This window comes from Mirounga leonina, unplaced genomic scaffold, assembly GCF_011800145.1.
Source record: "Mirounga leonina isolate KUSES-001 unplaced genomic scaffold, KU_Mleo_1.0 Mir_53, whole genome shotgun sequence".
Lineage (NCBI taxonomy): Eukaryota > Metazoa > Chordata > Mammalia > Carnivora > Phocidae > Mirounga > Mirounga leonina.
Window position 1 is genome coordinate 2,324,854 of NW_023270807.1, and position 17,706 is coordinate 2,342,559.

A 17,706-nucleotide genomic window follows, 5' to 3' on the forward strand; every position below is an offset into this window, starting at 1 on the left:
GAAGGATGGCCGCTGCACCACCTCTAAATGCCCACGTCGCCTCTGTCAAAGCGGGGTGTCTAAGCTTAGAGATGAGGGAACAGGAAGCTCACGCAGCGGGAGAACAGGACCAACAAGAGACTTGATGCAAGTCAATCACTGACCAAATAGTCCAAGCCTCCCCTCCAACTCCTGGAGAGAGAAATCCCATGAACTCGGAGGCGTGCCCTCTACAGAACACTTGCTCACAGCAAACAGCCCCGTGGCCTCAGTTTGCCCACCGCCCCCCACCCCCACCCCCGCTGCAGCCCCGGCCACAGAAGCAGCAGCTGAGGCTCTTACTATTTCCTGATTGCCTGCTGTATCATTTGAAACCTTCAGGGGAATTTGGTCCTAGAAGTGAAGTTTCTAAGAACTTTTTTCGACCATGCCCAAACCCAAGCTGAACTGGACAAAACGAATTTCTGACTTCCAGAGAAGCCCTTCTACTCACACTTTGGATAGTTCTACAGGCTTCTCGGAGCCCTCAGAGAAATGCTTTACCCTTAGAGAAATAATGCTAGCACCCAGGTGTCTTGGCTTCTCAGCTCTGCATGCTGAAGTGAGCACCTAGCCCGTGGGGGCAGACTGGGGGTCTTTTGGCTTCTTGGCTAGTTAGGGGCCCAGAGCACAGGGCCCAGACACAGCCACGGCACAGGAAGAGTGGAGGTTTGCTTGCAGTTCAGAAGTTTATTAGTGAATGAGTTTGGGCCAGTTGGTGCTGACATGCTGCTCACTTCAGCCCTGGTGTACCGGCTACGGGAGGGGAGGAGGCTTCCTGCTCTGATGTTTCACTGGTGAGGTCACCCCAGGAGAATGCCGAGCTCTCTCCTGGGTCCGACGGGCCAGGCTTGGAGCCGGTACATTCACAGAGACTCCACCTCGGTTTCCAGGGCCTGGGCTGGAGGGATGAGGGTTTTTAGGATCTCTGTGTAGTAGGGGCCAAACACCTCCTGATTGTGATGCGTTAGGCTGACAAACTTTTGGCCCAGTTCTGCCAGTTCTGCTTCAATGACAGTAAGGCCTCCGGGGAGGTCTAACAGGGATCGCTGCACACCGAGGACCAGACAGCATTTGAGAAACAAATGGATCCGCTGATCTGTGAGCGGGGAAGAAGCAAACAATTTTCAGGGAGCCGCACGGTCCCTCCACTCTACTCACTCAAGTTCTAAGTCAACCAAGATATTTATTAGCCCACCCACCTGGAGATAAGGACATATGTTTTGTTCGCGAAGGGGGCTGCTATCTAGCTCCCAAGGACAAAGCAAAGATCACAAATGAGTGGGCTAGTAAATTTCTGACTGTTCAAAAGATGACTTAAGCCTCCCCCAGTAGATCCTGGTGAGTATCTAACATGAGGATCTTAGGCCGATCCTTTGGATGGCTGAAGTTAAGAGCAAGGTCAAGTTCATGCCCTCCATTCCAACAGGGATGAGTCCTTGCTGTGGGAACATGTCCTCCAGCTGATTTAGCATCAGCTTCTTGTTGCTGGGAGGTTGGAGGTAGATGTCATGTCTCGGACTATAGTCAGAAAATGACCCAGAAGTCCAGGGATGACTTAACCAGATTAGGTAAACAGGATGTCCTACCCAGAAGTCATGAATTCCTGGGTGCAAACCTTCCTTAGAACCAGAATCAGTCTTTAAACTGAAAGGAATATATTTTCAATGCAGCATTTTGAAAAAAACTAAAGCCTAAACAGTGACTTGCCCAATGATCCTGCTTTTTATTGTTAAATGGTTCAGTAACTGACTTCCAGGGATGGGATCTACCTCTCCCCAAAACGTTCTCACCACCCCCACAGGCATGCTCACCAATGACGTTGCGGACACAGTTCTCCTTCTTGGCAATGTTCTGGAGCTGTCCTATCAGAGATGCTGCGTTGTCACTGCTCAGAGCAGCCAGGCCCATGTTCTTGAGGCTTTGATGGATTTCCTGAGACACCTGTTCACTCACAGTCTGCATAGCCTCTTCAGGCCTAGACCATGAAGGAGAGTAGGCTGGTACCCAGCAGATGGCCCTGGCAGAGGCCCAGAGCCAGGGAAGCCGCATGCCAGAAGCTGGGCCCACTTGAGGGAGAGGGAGACTCCCAGCCACCCTCCTGCCCTCACCCCAGTCCCTGGCAGCAGCAGGACCCAGCGGGTAGGCTCAGTATCTTCACTGTTATGCTCCAGATTCCGACTATTCTCTATATATGACACCATGTTCTACTTCTTAGAAAACAAGATAAACTATAAAATCAACTCTGGACAAGAGTTTGGTATCCACTCAATTCTTCAGCCCCATGGAATTTATGTATATATGTGCATGTACATTTTTAAGACTTTCTTGGTCATTTGGTCATGGTCATTTGTCCTGTCACCAATTACAGTGACAAACCTGGCCTTCTGATTCCTTTTTTCCTCTGGTGTGACACCCTGCACACAGATGTTCAATGAACATCGCTGACTGACTAATCAACTCCTGGATATACCTAAGACCAGTCCACTGGCAGGCATCCCCTCAAGGAGAGAATGATTGCTTTGTAGAAAACAAGATCATGACTCATTTTGTAGTAAACTATCCTCCATACTACTCTTTTTGGAGGAAAGCTTTACTTTTCTTTGTCACAAGTCTTAAGACCATTATGGAAAGACATCAACGATCCCTGTGGATGGTTCCAGTCTTTGTGGCCTGCGGTGGAATGTAAGCAATCACTCGTTACCCAGCTCTGTCTTCCTACCACCCGTTACTATCTCTCTAGAAAAGCTCTACGCAGCTCACCTGGAGTCAAACTCCTTCATCAGGTTTTTGGTTACGCGTTTCAGCTTATCCACAAACTGAGGTGAGCCGAACAAAACACTGCCAGAGAAACTGCTGGCCACCAGCAAAACTGAGGCCAGGACGGTCAACTGGTGCAACTGGGACTCCAGCTCCTGCAGCCGGGTCCTGTCCATCAGCAGCGTCTGGGGAAGCGGGGAAGAAGAGGCTGTCAGGAGGAGCCGGTCCAGATGGAGGTCCCAGACACAAAACAAGGCGATGCCCTCCTTGGGCCTACCTCAGGGAACTCTTCATTTGCAGGGTCCCAGAGAAGGAGGTTCAGGAACCCCTGGGACAGCACCATCGTAGGGCTGAGGGGCTCTGGGCTGCCGACTGCCTCGTTTGGAGAGGAGCAGGCCACAGTGGCAGAGTCGGACGCGTCCAGGCAAGTCGGAAGTGGCGTGGTGAGGTCTGCAGCCGCTTGGGTCAGCCACTTGGTGGTGTGGTCAAGGAGGCCTAGGACAGGAAGAGCGGGCAAGCATCTGCAGCATCCGCCTCCCTAAAGCTTCAAGACTAAGGTTCTTTTCACGATCTGCTCCCGGTCAATAAATAAATGCTTTGGTCTTAGATAACTCTTCCTTCTCCCTCCCCCTTCCTGAGGAAGAAACTTTCTGTTCCCAAGAGACTGAGTACTCTCTAACATCACAGAAGTCAGACCCACACAAGGTCCCATCTTCTCACTCTGGACCTCCGGTTGTTTACATACTTGGCTGTTTATTGAGGAGTTCCTGGAATGTCGCCCGTTCATGCTGGATGGAATGTTCCTGCAGGTGGGGTTGAAGGCTCTGGATAGTATAGTTCAGCATGTCCATTTTCATCAGGCCCAGAACCTGGAAGATCCCTCTGACATAAGAGAAAATAAAATATACTATGAAAGGAAATCTAGTGAAAGGGGCCCCTACAGAAAGTGTCATTAAATCACTGTGTTCCAGAGGGAGGAGGAGCTTGAAAATGAGTCCCACCTCCGGGGCGCCTGGGTGGCTCAGGTGGTGAAGCATCTGCCTTCAGTTCAGGTCATGGTTCCAGGGTCCTGGGACCAAGCCCCGAGTCGGGCTCCCTGCTCACCAGGGAGCCTGCTTCTCCCTCTGCCTGCCCCTCCCCCCACTCATGCATTCTCTCTCTCTCTCTAATAAATAAAACCTTTAAAAAAAAAAAATTAGTCCCATCTTCTAAATTTACAAAAAACGGCACTGTGACTGAGAGGACTCAGGACCCCAGGCCCAGAGTAAGTGAATGGCCCAGTGAGGAACAGAGAAGTCTCTGGACCTCGAAGCCTCCAGGCTAGCTCTCTCTCCACACGCTCATTCTATCATCCTTTTTCAAAGGCAGAGTCAGCAAGAGGAAACACACACCAGCAGGCTGATGAGCCTTTCTGGGAAGGGGGACTACAGGTGACGACGTATCTGAAGCAATTTCTGCACCAATCACTCTCTTCCATTCTTTTCGTTTTCTTTTTTTTTTTTAAACTTTCTGGGTCTTGGTTTCTCCAACTATTAACTAGGGATAACCTCCCATCCCTGTCCCCTCACACTGTGTAAACTGCAATAAGAAAATCTGGGGAAAGGATGTTTGAACTCCTTGGAAGGATCACACAATGTTTTATAATATGATGTTACATAGGAGGCCCAACCAAACTAAGGCCATCTTTGGGAGAAAGGGGAAAAAGCTAGTAGGCCAGCACGGAGAGGACTGGTCAGGCCTTCAGTAGGGGAAGACCCAGCCAAGACGGGGCTATAATGGAGTGTCTGGCCCAGGGGCTGAGGCCAGTTCGAGGGACGGCAGTCAAGTCTCGCACCTCAGTAACCGAACAGGGTCTGTAATGTTCTCTAGCTTCTGCACGGCTTCGTCTCGAACTGGTGCGCACAGCAGAGTCATCATGTCAAGAATGTACTTAGAGACAAGAGGGACATTGAGGGCCCCGTGTTCTGCTTTCCGCCCGAGGAGCTCCGTGTCCAGCGCTTCTTCAATCTCACTCCGTAGGCGGCTCTGGCGCGGTAAGAGCAGTGAGAGCAGGATCTGCCCAGGAGAGAAAGTCAAAGGGGGGGCTTTCTGTGTGGAGCCCCAAACCTTCTCTAATGCACAACCCCTTTAGCCAAAGACATCAGCCTGTCTTTTAGGGACCAAGAAGTGGGGTCCCTAAATTTTCCAGAAAATATTATTTATCTTTGTTGAGAGGCCGATGAGAGTTCGAGGCTTTAGGGGATCAATACAGCCGCGGTGCATCATTTTCTAGGCAGAATGGAGAGACAAGTAACATCAAGGAGTGTGGATAAAATAAATGCAAAGTACAATCAATATAAAATACATGTCACATGGTGATGAGAGACTCTTAATTTTATTTATTTACTTTTTTTTAAAGATTTTATTTATTTGACAGAGAGAGACACAGCGAGAGAGGGAACACAAGCAGGGGGAGTGGGAGAGGGAGAAGCAGGCTTCCCGCTGAGCAGGGAGCCCGATGTGGGACTCGATCCCAGGACTCCAGGATCATGACCCGAGCTGAAGGCAGACGCGTAACAACTGAGCCACCCAGGCGCCCTGAGAGATCTTAATTTTTAAAAAGTGGGCTTTATTTCTTTGAGAGAGTGCGAGCGCTCATGTTGTGGGGAGAGGGGCAGAGGGAGAGGGAGAGAGAGGATCTCAAGCAGACTTTGCACTGAGCAGGGAGCCCGACAAAGGGCTCGATCTCAAGACCCTGAGATCGCGACCTGAGCCGAAACCCAGTCAGACGCTTAACTGACTGGGCCACCCTGGTGCCCAATGCGGGCATTTTTTTTTTTAGATGATTTTACTTCAAAGAGCAAGGAAGAAATAGGCCAACGAACAGTTAAGAGGCTCTGGAAATAGCCTATTAACCCCAAAACGTGATTTCCCTGTGAAGAGAGACACTCTTATTCTTCTCTGTGCCTCCGTAACATACAGAACGTGGGCGGGGGGGCTGAGGAGTGGGGTTCAATGAAGAGTGTGTTGTCAGAGCAAGATGCCCAGCTATTTAGCTTCTCCACGCTCTCTACCGAAAATGGTAAACTATGCCAGTTATCGGCTGGAGGCTCTTAGCACCGACTGCACCCTTCAGGGCCCACGGAAACAGGACCAGGCCCTTGAACTGTTTTTCCTTTGCTGGCTGGCCCAACGGTAAGTTTTGTTAGCAGAGGGTGCTAAAGAGAGACTGCGCAGCCAAGAGGTCTTCCCGCCTGGCTCTGCTGAGCTCCTCCGCGGCACAGCCCCGCGGCACCGCGGCTTTGCTTGGCTCGGCTCGAATTACTGTGGCGTCCTTCTCCTGACCGGACCCTGACTCATACGAAACCGGTACCGTGGGTGAGGTCTGACTCAAAAGGCCCTATCCCCGTTGGACCTGACGAGCACGTGTAGCAAGTACTTTTGATGTCTTAGGAAAACGTGCAAACTACAGGATGGCAGATAAGCCCCACAAATGTCAGCGGCCTGTGGCCTCAGTGAAGGTGCTAGAGCTTCAGTGGTCTGCACCTTGTCAAGCTTTTCCCTCCCAGGTGAAAGACAACTCGCTGAACCTCAAACCACCCACCATGAAAAAGGACGCACAACGCTCATAGGCCTTTCTGGATTTCTGAGGCAACACATACCACGTTTGAGTTTGCTCCTGCAACACTCATTTAGGGTCACTCATAAGGCTTCTCGTTTCAGGTGGGAACCAGAGCCCAGAGCAGCGAGACCAGGCCGCATATAAGCTGGGATGCCATTTGGGCCATGCGACCCAGCAGGTTCAGTGACACTTACCGTGTCCCCGGCAAGTAAGGGTGCCGTAACAGCCTTTGGCAGGTGCCAAGACAGCATCACAGCAAGACCTCTAGGACTTTAGGGCAGATCTATGCCCTCTTCCGCAAATCACTATTTGCCTTTTGAGAAATGGTTTCTGGCTTGTTCCTGGGCTTTTGCAGAAGTAAACATCTCACCGTAGGATACGGGGTGGCCGCGTGGCCTGAGCTTCCCATGAGGAACTAGGTGTTGTCTGCCCCACTTAACCATAAGATGAGGCCTGTCCCACAGCACTCTATCACCAGATGAAATGGCCTACAGGAGACCAAACACATACTGTGATAGGACAGACCTACAGAGCAGAATACAATAGAGAGCCCAGAAATAAAACCTGGAGATGTGATCAAATAATATTTGAAAACAATGTCAAGACCATTCAATGGAAAAAGGACAGTCTCTTCAATAAATGGTGCTGAGGAAATTGGGTATCCACAAGTAAAAGAATGAAATCAGGGGGCACCTGGATGGGTCAGTTGAGCATCTGACTCAGGTCGTGATCTCAGAGTCATGAGACTTCTGCACTGAGAGCAGAGTCTGCTTAAGACTCTTTCTCTCAGGGTGCCTGGGTGGTTCAGTTGGTTAAACATCTGCCTTTGGCTCAGGTCATGATCTCAGGGTCCTGGGATCGAGCCCCGCATCAAGTTCCCTGCTCAGTGGGGAGTCTGTTTCTCCCTCTTCCCCCCACCTCATGCTCTGTCTCTTTCTCTCTCTCAATAAAATCTTAAAAAAAAAAAATCTTTCTCCTTCTCCTTCTGACCCTCCCCCACTCTCTAATAAATAAATAAATCTTTAAAAAAATTAAGTTGGACCCTTACCTTACACCTTATAAAAATTTTAACTTGGGGCGCCTGGGTGGCTCAGTTGGTTAAGCGTCTGCCTTCAGCTCAGGTCATGATCTCAGGGTCCCGGGATCAAGCCCTGCATCAGGCTCCCTGCTCAGCAAAGAGTCAGCTTGCCCCTCTCCCCCACCCCACCCCCACCCCGCGCTCGTGTTCTCTCTCTTAAATAAAATCTTAAAAAAAAAATTAGGGGGTGCCTGGGTGGCTCAGTTGTTAAAGCGTCTGCCTTCGGCTCAGGTCATGATCCCAGATGGGATCGAGCCCCACATCGGGCTCCCTGCTCAGCGGGAAGCCTGCTTCTCCCTCTCCCACTCCCCGGGCTTCTCCCTCTCCCACTCCCCCTGCTTGTGTTCCCTCTCTCGCTGTGTCTCTCTCTGTCAAATAAATAAATAAAATCTTTAAAAAAAAAAAAATTAACTTGGGGCACCTGGGTGGCTTAGTGGGCTAAGCCTCTGCCTCTGGCTCAGGTCATGATCCCAGAGTCCTGGGATCAAGCACCGCATCGGGTTCCCCACTCAGCGGGAAGCCTGTTTCTCCCTCTCCCTCTGCCTGCCTCTTCCCCTGCTTGTGCTCTCTCTCTCTCTCTGTAAAATAAATAAATAAAATCTTAAAAAAAAATTAACTCAAAATGGATCAAGGACTTAAACAGAAGAGCTAAAATTCTAAAACTCTTAGAAGAAAATAAAGGGATAAATCTTCATAATCCTGGATTTGGCAAGACAGGGCACCAAAGGTAGAAGGAACAGGCTAGATCAACTGGACTTCATCAGGAGCAAAACTTTTGTGCACAGGACACTATCAAGAGGGTGAAGAGACTACCCACAGAATGGGAGGATATATTTGCAAATCACTTACCTAAGAAGGGGCTACTGTCCAGAATACATAAAGAACTCTTACAACTCAACAACAAAAGACAAACAACCCCATTTGAAAATGGACAAAGTACTTGAGTCAACCTTTCTCCAAAGACAACCCAGAACTTGGGCACTAAGCACAGGGAAAGACGCTCAGCACCATTAGCCATCAGGGTCATGCGGATCCAAACCACAGTGAGATTCCTCTTCACACCCACCAAGATGGCTATAATGAGAAAAGGAAAGCAGCACTGGGGAAAATGTGGGAAAGCTGGGACCTCACACCCTGCTGGTGGGAATGTACAGTGGTGTGGCCACTGTGGAAAACAGTTTAGTGGCTTCTCAAACTCAGCAATGCCACCCCTGGGTATGTGCCCCAAAGAGCAGAAAACAGGTGTTCAAACACAATCTTGTACACGAGTGTTCATAGCAGTACTACTTGCAATAGCCAAAATGTGAAAACAACACAAATGCCCATCAACAGATGAATGGATAAACAAAATGCAGTATATCCATACAATGTATCCATACAATGGAATTTTACTGGGCTATAAAAAGGAATGAAATTCTGACCCATGCTCACAACATGGACGAACCTTGAAAACATTATGCTAAAGTGAAATCTGCCACATACAAAAGGACAAATATCTTATGATTCCCCTTATATGAGGTAGCTGGGGTAGCCAAACACACAAAGTATAACAGAGGATACCAGACACTGGAGAGGAGGGGAATGAAGAGTTACTGGTAATGGGTACAGTTTCTGCTTGGGAAGATAAGAACATTCTGGAAATGATAGTGTGATGGTTGCACAACGTTGTGAATGTACTTAATGCCACTGAATTTTAACACTTAGAAATGATTAAAATGGTGGGGCGCCCGGCTGGCTCAGTTGGTAGAGCATGCAACTCTTGATCTCAGGGTCGTGAGTTCAAGCCCCACATTGGGCATGGAGGCTACTTTAAAAAGAAAATCATTAACATGGTAAAAATTTTGTTATGTATGTTTACAATTTTAAAAATCCTAAAAGATATAAACAACTAAGCCCAAATAAGATGCCATTCCCCAGGGAGGATGAGCCAGCCACCTGGTGGCAGATGATTTCTTTGAACCTCTTCCATCGTGGAGGGGGCAAACTCACCCTCACTGGAACGGACACATATTCTGGATGTGGATATGTCTTCTCTGTCTGCGATGCCTCTGATGAGCACCAACATCTGTGTACTTACAGAATGCCTTACCCACTGTCCCGGTCCTGGCATGTCCCATACCATTGCATCTGATCACGGAGCATTTCAGAGCAAAGGAAGTGCAGCAATGGGTTCATACCCACATACCCCTTGAAACAACAGGCCTTAACTGAAAAGCAGAATGGCTTATTGAAGGCTTGATTACAGCATGAGTTGAGGGACTATATCCTGAAGGGAAGAGGTTATGCCTTATAAGATGCAATATATTCTTTGAATCAAAGACCATTATATGGTGTCATTTCCCAAAGCCAGAAAACATGGTCCTGGCTATCAAGGGCTGGAAGTAGGACTGGTTCCTTTTACTTTTATACCTAATAACCTACCTGCAGAAATTCTGTTGTCCATCCTGCCAACTTTAGGCTCCGCCGATTTGGGAGGAATGCTTGCATTGGTCCCAGTGAATGACAAGATGAGACTGAACCTGGTCATTTTGGGCTCCTTATACCACTGAACCAATAGGGTGAAAAAGGAGTTATTCTAGTGGCTAGAGAAAATGATCCTGAGTACGGAGAAACCAGGTTGATGCTACACAATGAAGGCAAGAAGATTCTGAGGTTCCTCTCAGTACTTCCACACCCAATGATAAAGGTTACTGGGAAACCACAGCAAACATACAACAGCAGCAAAATGCTGAAGGACTCAGACTCTTTGGCAGTGAAGGTTTGAGTCACTTCGGCATATAAAGAAACCCAATCAGCTGAGGCTCGGGCTCAGGACAAGGGAAATATGGAATGAACAGTAGAAGGAAGCCATGCAGATCCACCATAGCCATGTGACCAAGTACAGAAACAAAGACTGTAAGTTTTCTCTTTGCCTGTCACAGGCACGGGTTTATTTGTCTATGCTGCCCATTTTCTTCTTCTCTCCTTCTCTTCCCACTATTATTTTACAGATTGGTTGTTGGCAGTTAACTTTACAATTAGGCCTTAAGTAACAATATTCAGCGGCACCGTGACTGAGTTTGATAGCAACCGGCACAGTAGCTGTTGGAGCTGTGAGTCTCCTCATTTTATGGAAAGAACGAGAACTTGTAAGACAACTGTATCTTAGCAGGTAGAAATAGAGATTTTTTTCAAAAATTGAAATGTGTGTGGACGGGTGTGTACGGAAGCTAAGCAGCCAAAGGAGGGGAATGTGACAGTTACCAATTCATTGTCTCTCAGTTCCAAATCCATCATTCTCTTCTCTGCTCTGAGAAATGGAGTAAGTCCTTTAAATATTTTTCCTTCCCCAGGTGGCACAATTGCTAAGCTTCATCTGTAGAGGGCACTATTAGTCTTCTGGGCTGCATAACAAATTCCCATAAACTTAGAGCCTTCCAACAGCACACACATTTCTTTTTTATCTCACAATTTCTGTGGGGCAGGAGCCCAGCCGCAGTTTAACTGGGCCCTCTGCTTGGGGTCTCACAGGGCTGCAGTCAAGGTGTGGGCTGGGCTACATTCTCATTTGGAGGCTTGACTGGGGAGGACTCGGCTACCAAGCTCACTCAAATCGCTGGCAGAATTCGTTTCCTTACAGCTGTAGACTTGACGGGTGGATGCTGCCCTCAGATCCTAGGGGCCAGCTGCATTTCCCTGCCCCCTGCCCCTCTCCAGAGGCCATTCACTGCATAGCCGTCTGCTTCTTCAAGGCCGGCAAGGGGGTTTCTCCGTTCTGCTAAGACAGGGGTCTTACACGGTGAGATGTATTTCTGGGCGCAACACGCCAGCACGCTTGCATACTGCTTAGAGGCAAGTCACAGATCTCGTCCACGCTCAAGGACAGAGGATCATACAAAGGTGTGGATCACTGAGGGGGGGGCTCAGCTTAGGTTGTGCCCACCACATACTACAAAGACATCACAAGAGGCAAGAGCTTCTCTTCCTGGTTCTGGAATACTCACTTGGCATGAGGCAGTATGGGTGTGCGGCTTGGCCAGTAGCTGGCTCCTGCAGAGCAAGCGGCTCCTTGTCCAGGGCCAGGTTCCTCCCGCATGGGCAGCTGCCCCAGCCCCCGGCCCCTGCACGGTGGTCAGCAGCACACACGGCCTCCCCGGCACAGCCATGCCCGCCCCGGGTCCTCGCGTCTTCTCTCTCAGCCCTAGGGATATGGTGTAGTCTCCTTCTATCTGATATTTTCATCTACTTTAGAGTTTTGCTTCTTACTAGTTCAAAGCTCTTGTTTCGTCAGTTCCATGGTATAATAATTTTTGTATTAAAACTTCCTTGTTGAAACTACCGTATGATTTCTGTCGACGAATTAGACTCTGACTGATTCCTGGACCATGTTCAGTTAGGATCTGTTAGCCACTGACATTCCAATGACCTTGGGGGTGTCTAGGAAACTTACATCTACAGGTGGAAGGTAGGTCACTCACCTCTTTAATTTCTTTCAGAAGTTCAAGAGCACAACTGAAGTCTGGGGGAGTAGCTGACAATTGCTCTTTGAGATGGTCCCAAAAGGCATTGTGCATTGTCTCCTTGACCTTGCCTTCCAAACTGTAAGAGGTTTAAATGAGCAAATTACTTTCTTTACCCAAAAACTGTTAGAAGGTCATTATCTCCTAAGGCCCAAACAAACAGCATTTGATATGACAAAAGACCATCATACTGACAGGAAAGGCCAGGAACTGTGTTTGGGCTGTGACAAAGTTGAACAAGCTGGGGTCAGACTTGGATGTCAAGAGCATCAGTAAAAGCTCTCAGAAGGGCTGCTCATGATTCCAAGCAGCCCTCCCTCTGCAGCAGGAAGAACTCTCCAGGGAGATCAGGCCAGCTGTAGCACCAATTTGCATCTAGCCTAGATAGTATGTGACTTAGTTTCCATTTATGCATACATACAGCAATGAACAAAAGGATCTTTTATTTTCTCACACTCCTAAAATCTAGAAAAGGATTTTCCTTCTTTGATAATACTCGAATATCCATAGGTATTTCTTAAATCAGCAGATCTAAAACTCAATTCAGTATCTTCCCCTTCCAAACCTGTTCCCCCTGTAGTCCCAATCTCAGGGGCATTACCAGGTAGCCAGTCAAGGAGGCCAGAAAGATCAGTCATTTCTTCTTCTAAAAAAAAAAAAAAGAAGCAAAGGCAATTCAATTTAGAAAGGATAGTCTCTTCAGCATGTGGTGCTGGAAAAACTGGACCTCCACATGCAAAAAAAATGTATCTAGACACAGACCTTATACCTTACACAAATGGATCACAGACCTAAATGTAAAAAATAGATACCACAGAAGATAACATAGGAGAAAACTAGGTGACCTTGGGTTTGGCAATGACCTTTTAGATACAACACCAAAACCATGATGATCCATGAAAAGAAAAATTGGTAAACTGGACTCCATTAAAAATAAAAACTTGTGCTCTGTGACAGACACTGTTAAGAGATGAAAAGACAAAGCACAATCTTTGCAGAACATATATCTGATAAAGAACTAGAATCCATGGGGCGCCTGGGAGGCTCAGTCAGTTGAGCATCTACCTTTGGCTCAGGTCACAATCCCGGGGTCCTGGGATGGAGTCCCACATTGGGGCTCCCTGCTCAGAGGGGAGTCTGCTTCTCCCTCTCCCACTGCCACTCACCCTGCTTGTGCTCACACTCGCTCTAATAAATAAAATCTTAAAAAAAAAAAAAAACTAGTATCCAAAATATACAAAGAACTCTTAAAACTCAACAAGAACAGAACCCAATTTTAAAATGGGGAAAGATCTGAACAGACACCTCACAAAAGTCATCACACAGATGGCAAATAAGCATATGAAAAGACGCTCAACATCAGGTCATTAGGGAGCTGCAAATTAAAATAACAATGACATACCCATCAATATCTATGAGAATGCCCCAATCCAAAATACTGACACCACCAAATGCTGCCAAGGCTGTGGAGCAACTCTAGGAACTTCCATGCATTGCTGGTGGGAATGCAAAATGGTACAGCCACTCTGGAAAACAGTATGGCAGCTTCTCACAAAACGAAACATACTCTTGTCATATATGATCCATCAGCTGTCCTTTGTATTTAAGCAAATGAGTTGAAAACTTGTGTCCGCACAAAAACTTGCACAGGGAGGTTTATAGCAGCTTTATTCATAATTGCCAAAACTTGGAGCAACCAAGATGTCATCCTGTGAGTGGACAAATAAACCGTGGTACATCTGGACAATGGGATATTACTCGGCATTAAAAAGAAATGAGCTATCAAGCCCCAAAAGACATGAAAGACTCTTGAACGCATATTGCTAAATGAAGGGAGCCAATCTGAAAAGGCTACATATTGTATGATTCCAATTACAGGACATTCTGGAAACCAATGGAGACAGTAAAAAGATCAGTGGTTGCCAAGGAATCGTGGGGCAGGGAGAAAAGGGTGAACAAGTAGAGCACAGGGGATTTTTAGGGCAGTGAGATCAGTCTGTATCACTGTGTATGATACAAAAATGGTGAATACATGACATTATACATTTTTCAAAACCCAAAGAATATACAAAAAATGAACCCCAATGTACACTATGGACTGGAGTTAATAATAGTGTATTAATACTAGATCATCAACTCTAACAAATGACCTCACGATTACAAGATATAAACAACAGTGGAATCTGTGTGCCGCAGAGGATGGGCTGTGTGGGAGCTCTGTACTTTCCAATCATTTTTTCTGTAAAACAAAACTACTTTAAAAAAATGTGTATTCATTTTAAATTTAAATTTAAAAAAGGAAATGACAGGAATTAATTTTCCTCTCAAAGTTTATTTAAATGATGACCCTAACCTGCAGTGAGACTCATAAGAGAAAAAGAACCATTTGAAAAGTCTGAGGTTAGACCTAGTCATTGCCAAGTAGCTACTGGTTTTCTTGAATTAAACATCCCCCCTTAAAAAAATACAGTAATGCATGCTTCAGGTAAAAATATAGTAATGCATGCTCCATGTAAAACAAACAAAAAACAAGCAATAAGAAGATGAATAAAACAAAAAGTCAAAGTTCCTCTCCCAACACACCACTCTCAATCATCAGAGGTAACTACTATAATCTGTCCAATGGTCTAAGGTGTACTAGAATTGTTCTCAACTCTTTTCTCCTCATCCTATCTATCCAATCCATCTCCAAGTTCCATCAATTGTGCTTCTTAAATGCCTCTGGAATCCATCCCTTCCTCCCATCATCTCTTACCTGGACTACTGCAATAGTCCATTCTCTGGTCACCCTGCCTTCAGTCTTGTCCCCTTTTTATCTGTTCTTCACCAATTCATTCTAAAATCAAGGACTTCTGAAATGCAGTTATGACCATGATGCCATGCTCGGGTAAAGACCTTTTGGGGCTTCCCCTCACCAGCAACATAAACCACTTATGGGACCCCTCCAGACATTGCTCTGCCTCCTTTTCCAGTTTATCTCCTTCTATCTCATATCTTGTATCCAGCCACACCAAGGTACCTGTAAAGAACATACCATATTCTTGCCTCTGACATAGTTTCCTCTGCCAGGAACATTCTTTCCCACCTAGACCATCTGGGCAGCACTTATTCCTCCTCTAAGACTCGACTCAAGTCTTCATCTGTAGGCAGATCTTCTCTGACCCTCCTTAAGCAACTGAGCACTCTCATGAAACTATACACAGAACTATGAGTCAACTGATCAGTCTCTTCTGTTATTCAACTGTCCTCCCTATAGAAACTTCTGACAGTGATGACGGCATGTTGTTTAGCTATAGCTACAGCTCCATCCATCCTCAGCACTCAGCATTTTGCCTGCCACATAAGGACTCAATATACGCCTGATGAATGAATGCCCAAACATGCGATTTCCCTTCAGGGTGGACGATTGTTATTAACACCATCCTATGCACAGAGAGCCAATTGCCAAAAATGAGTCATGTCAAACTCTATTTCAACCTTTTTCCTGATATAAATTCTGCATGACCTTACGTGAAAACCCAGCTCTGACTGGTACTATTTCTCCTGCTTCATTTCTCCCTCTCTCGTGGCTTCTACCCGCCCCCCAGCTCCCTTGCTACTGCCCCTTTAGCAGATCTTCACTCTCCCAGTTTCAATTGTTTCTCCTCTTCTGTCGTCCCAAACATATCTAAGCAGTGAGAGAGATGTTAGGACATGTGGGTTTTGGGGAAAACCTGGTCCCACAGAAGCTGTGCTTGGCACCAGGCAAGGGCAAATCAGAGCACGAAGAGGAGGGGAAGTGCGCACCGTAGAGAACGGCACTTGAGTAAGAGAGTCCCTGAGGCTGCCGGATCACAAAAGCAGTTAAGGAAACTGATCACAAGCTGCCCTCATTTATCTATTGGTGGGAAATTAGAACGGTTTTTAAAATCTGACATTGAATTTACCCATTTAACTGCCAATAAACCAGCAGAGACATTCAATTCACACTTCCCAAATGGTTCTCACTTGCTATGATGTCAATATAACTAAGAATCAAAGCGAAGCTTGATGGAGGTGGGAGAGCATTATTTATCAAGAGTTCTGATCCTGATTCATAAATTAAACTGACTTATGGGGGTGCCTGGGTGGCTCAGTTGGTTAAGCGTCTGCCTTCGGCTCAGGTCATGATCCCAGGGTCTTGGGATGGAGCCCCTCATGGGGCTCCCTGCTCAGCAAGGAATCTGCTTCTCCTTCTCCTTCTGCCTCTCCCTCCCTGCTCATACTCTCTCTCTCACTCACTCACTCTCAAATAAATAAAATCTTTTTTTAAAAAAAGAAAATTCATATTTTATCATCTGTGGTCATTTAAAAGAGTAACTGGAAGGAGCTATGAGGCAGGCAGCCGATAGGATGACCCCAAAGACCTAGGAGTTCTGATATTCACACTGGTGTAATCTCATCTCTCGGAGTGTGGGCGCAGTCGTCTACCTTCCAGCGAACAGAAGGTAGCCGAGGTGCTGGGATCACTTCGGAGATGAGGTAACAGAAAGTCTGTGGGTTCTGTCTTGGGCACCATCTCTCACACCCTGATTTTCTCACTCACTCTGAGTGAGGGAAGCCAGCGGAGTGTGGCCCGGAGCTGAGGGAGGCTCTGATGAGCACTCAACACACTGACTACAACTAGAGCGGGAGACACCGTGAAACTGAGCCCGGATCTCTGACCCACAGAAACTGTGAGATAACGAACACTGGTTCAGCTGTTAAGTTCTGGAATAATTTGATGGCAACAATAGCTAGCTACCACACACTACTTCCTCCACATCTATCGGAGAAGATCTGAAATCCACCCTCCTGGTATTTTATTATTAACAGGGGCTCGCAAAGTGAACATTCCAACAATAATTACTTTGGCTTATTCACTAGTTAAATAACATCTGCTTCTTGACCCTCTAATACTCATAATTATTACTCTTCTATTTAACTTGTTGCGCCTTCTTAAGGTTTATATTCAAACACTGTATTTTTTCCCCCAGTTTTATTGACTATAAATTAGATTATTAAATAAAAATGCTCCGAGTCTGGTCAGAAGCCATTAGTTCTAAATAGCTATACCAGGATGAATAAAATGGGAAAATCAGAAGAGCTGGTACCTGCTTGGAGGGGAAACCTTTTCTTCCATGTGGAAATCATGATTCATTCCAATCTTGTTGCTCAGCTTAGAAACGTTGTCAACTGTATCTATCAGACCTGTGACAGAAAGATCCTCAGGTGTACACCCGAAACTAATGTTAACATCAATTAAATCTCCATTAAAAAAAAAAAAAAGAACTTATGGTGGACACAAGTCATTCCGAATTTCTATTTTATTCAGAGACTCACTCTGAGTGGGTCCCAAATTTAGATTCATCAAACTGATCTTACACCAACTCATTTGACCGTTCTAGTCATTTAGGTTTTCTGAACTCTGTGCCTAGAGTAGTCCAGCATGGGAGTAAGGGAGGACAAAGAAGCTATTTTATAAATAACAAAAACTAATTACAAGCCTTTCTCTTGAAAAGTAAAGTAATAATTAAAGCAGCAAAGAAACAATAATTTGTGATTTGCAAACATAAGCATTTATCTAAGGGCATTCTGATTCTGCTCTCCTTTTCCTGCCTCTGATGAAAGTTAAATTCTCCACAGAGATGGCACTGAATGGCACCAGTGTCCCTGGTCTCAAAAAGCAGGAGTTCCCAGGTGTTAGGATTTTACAGGCTACTGACATTCCCAAAAAGTTTCTGAGCAATTGA

General features: G+C 46.4%; 1 protein-coding gene across 9 annotated transcripts in view; it reads right to left on the reverse strand.

Annotated features, from left to right (window-relative positions):
* Positions 1-684: 684 nt before the first annotated feature.
* Positions 685-17,706, reverse strand: part of TCP11 (t-complex 11) — a 57,955-nt gene continuing 40,933 nt past the window's right edge. For 4 of the 9 annotated variants that reach the window (XM_034991626.1, XM_034991624.1, XM_034991625.1 and 1 more), the window contains 7 exons: positions 11,915-12,035; positions 4,613-4,833; positions 3,524-3,660; positions 3,056-3,273; positions 2,782-2,963; positions 1,833-1,996; positions 685-1,117 (listed from right to left, as the gene is read on the reverse strand). In XM_034991626.1, coding sequence (XP_034847517.1) covers positions 885-1,117; positions 1,833-1,996; positions 2,782-2,963; positions 3,056-3,273; positions 3,524-3,660; positions 4,613-4,833; positions 11,915-12,035 — 1,276 coding nt within the window. In that variant the 3' untranslated portion in view covers positions 685-884. Of the gene's footprint in view, positions 1,118-1,832; positions 1,997-2,781; positions 2,964-3,055; positions 3,274-3,523; positions 3,661-4,612; positions 4,834-11,914; positions 12,036-13,358; positions 16,110-17,067; positions 17,189-17,706 lie in introns of those variants that run through there. The other 5 variants (XM_034991621.1, XM_034991622.1, XM_034991630.1 and 2 more) reach the window with 4 other exon arrangements.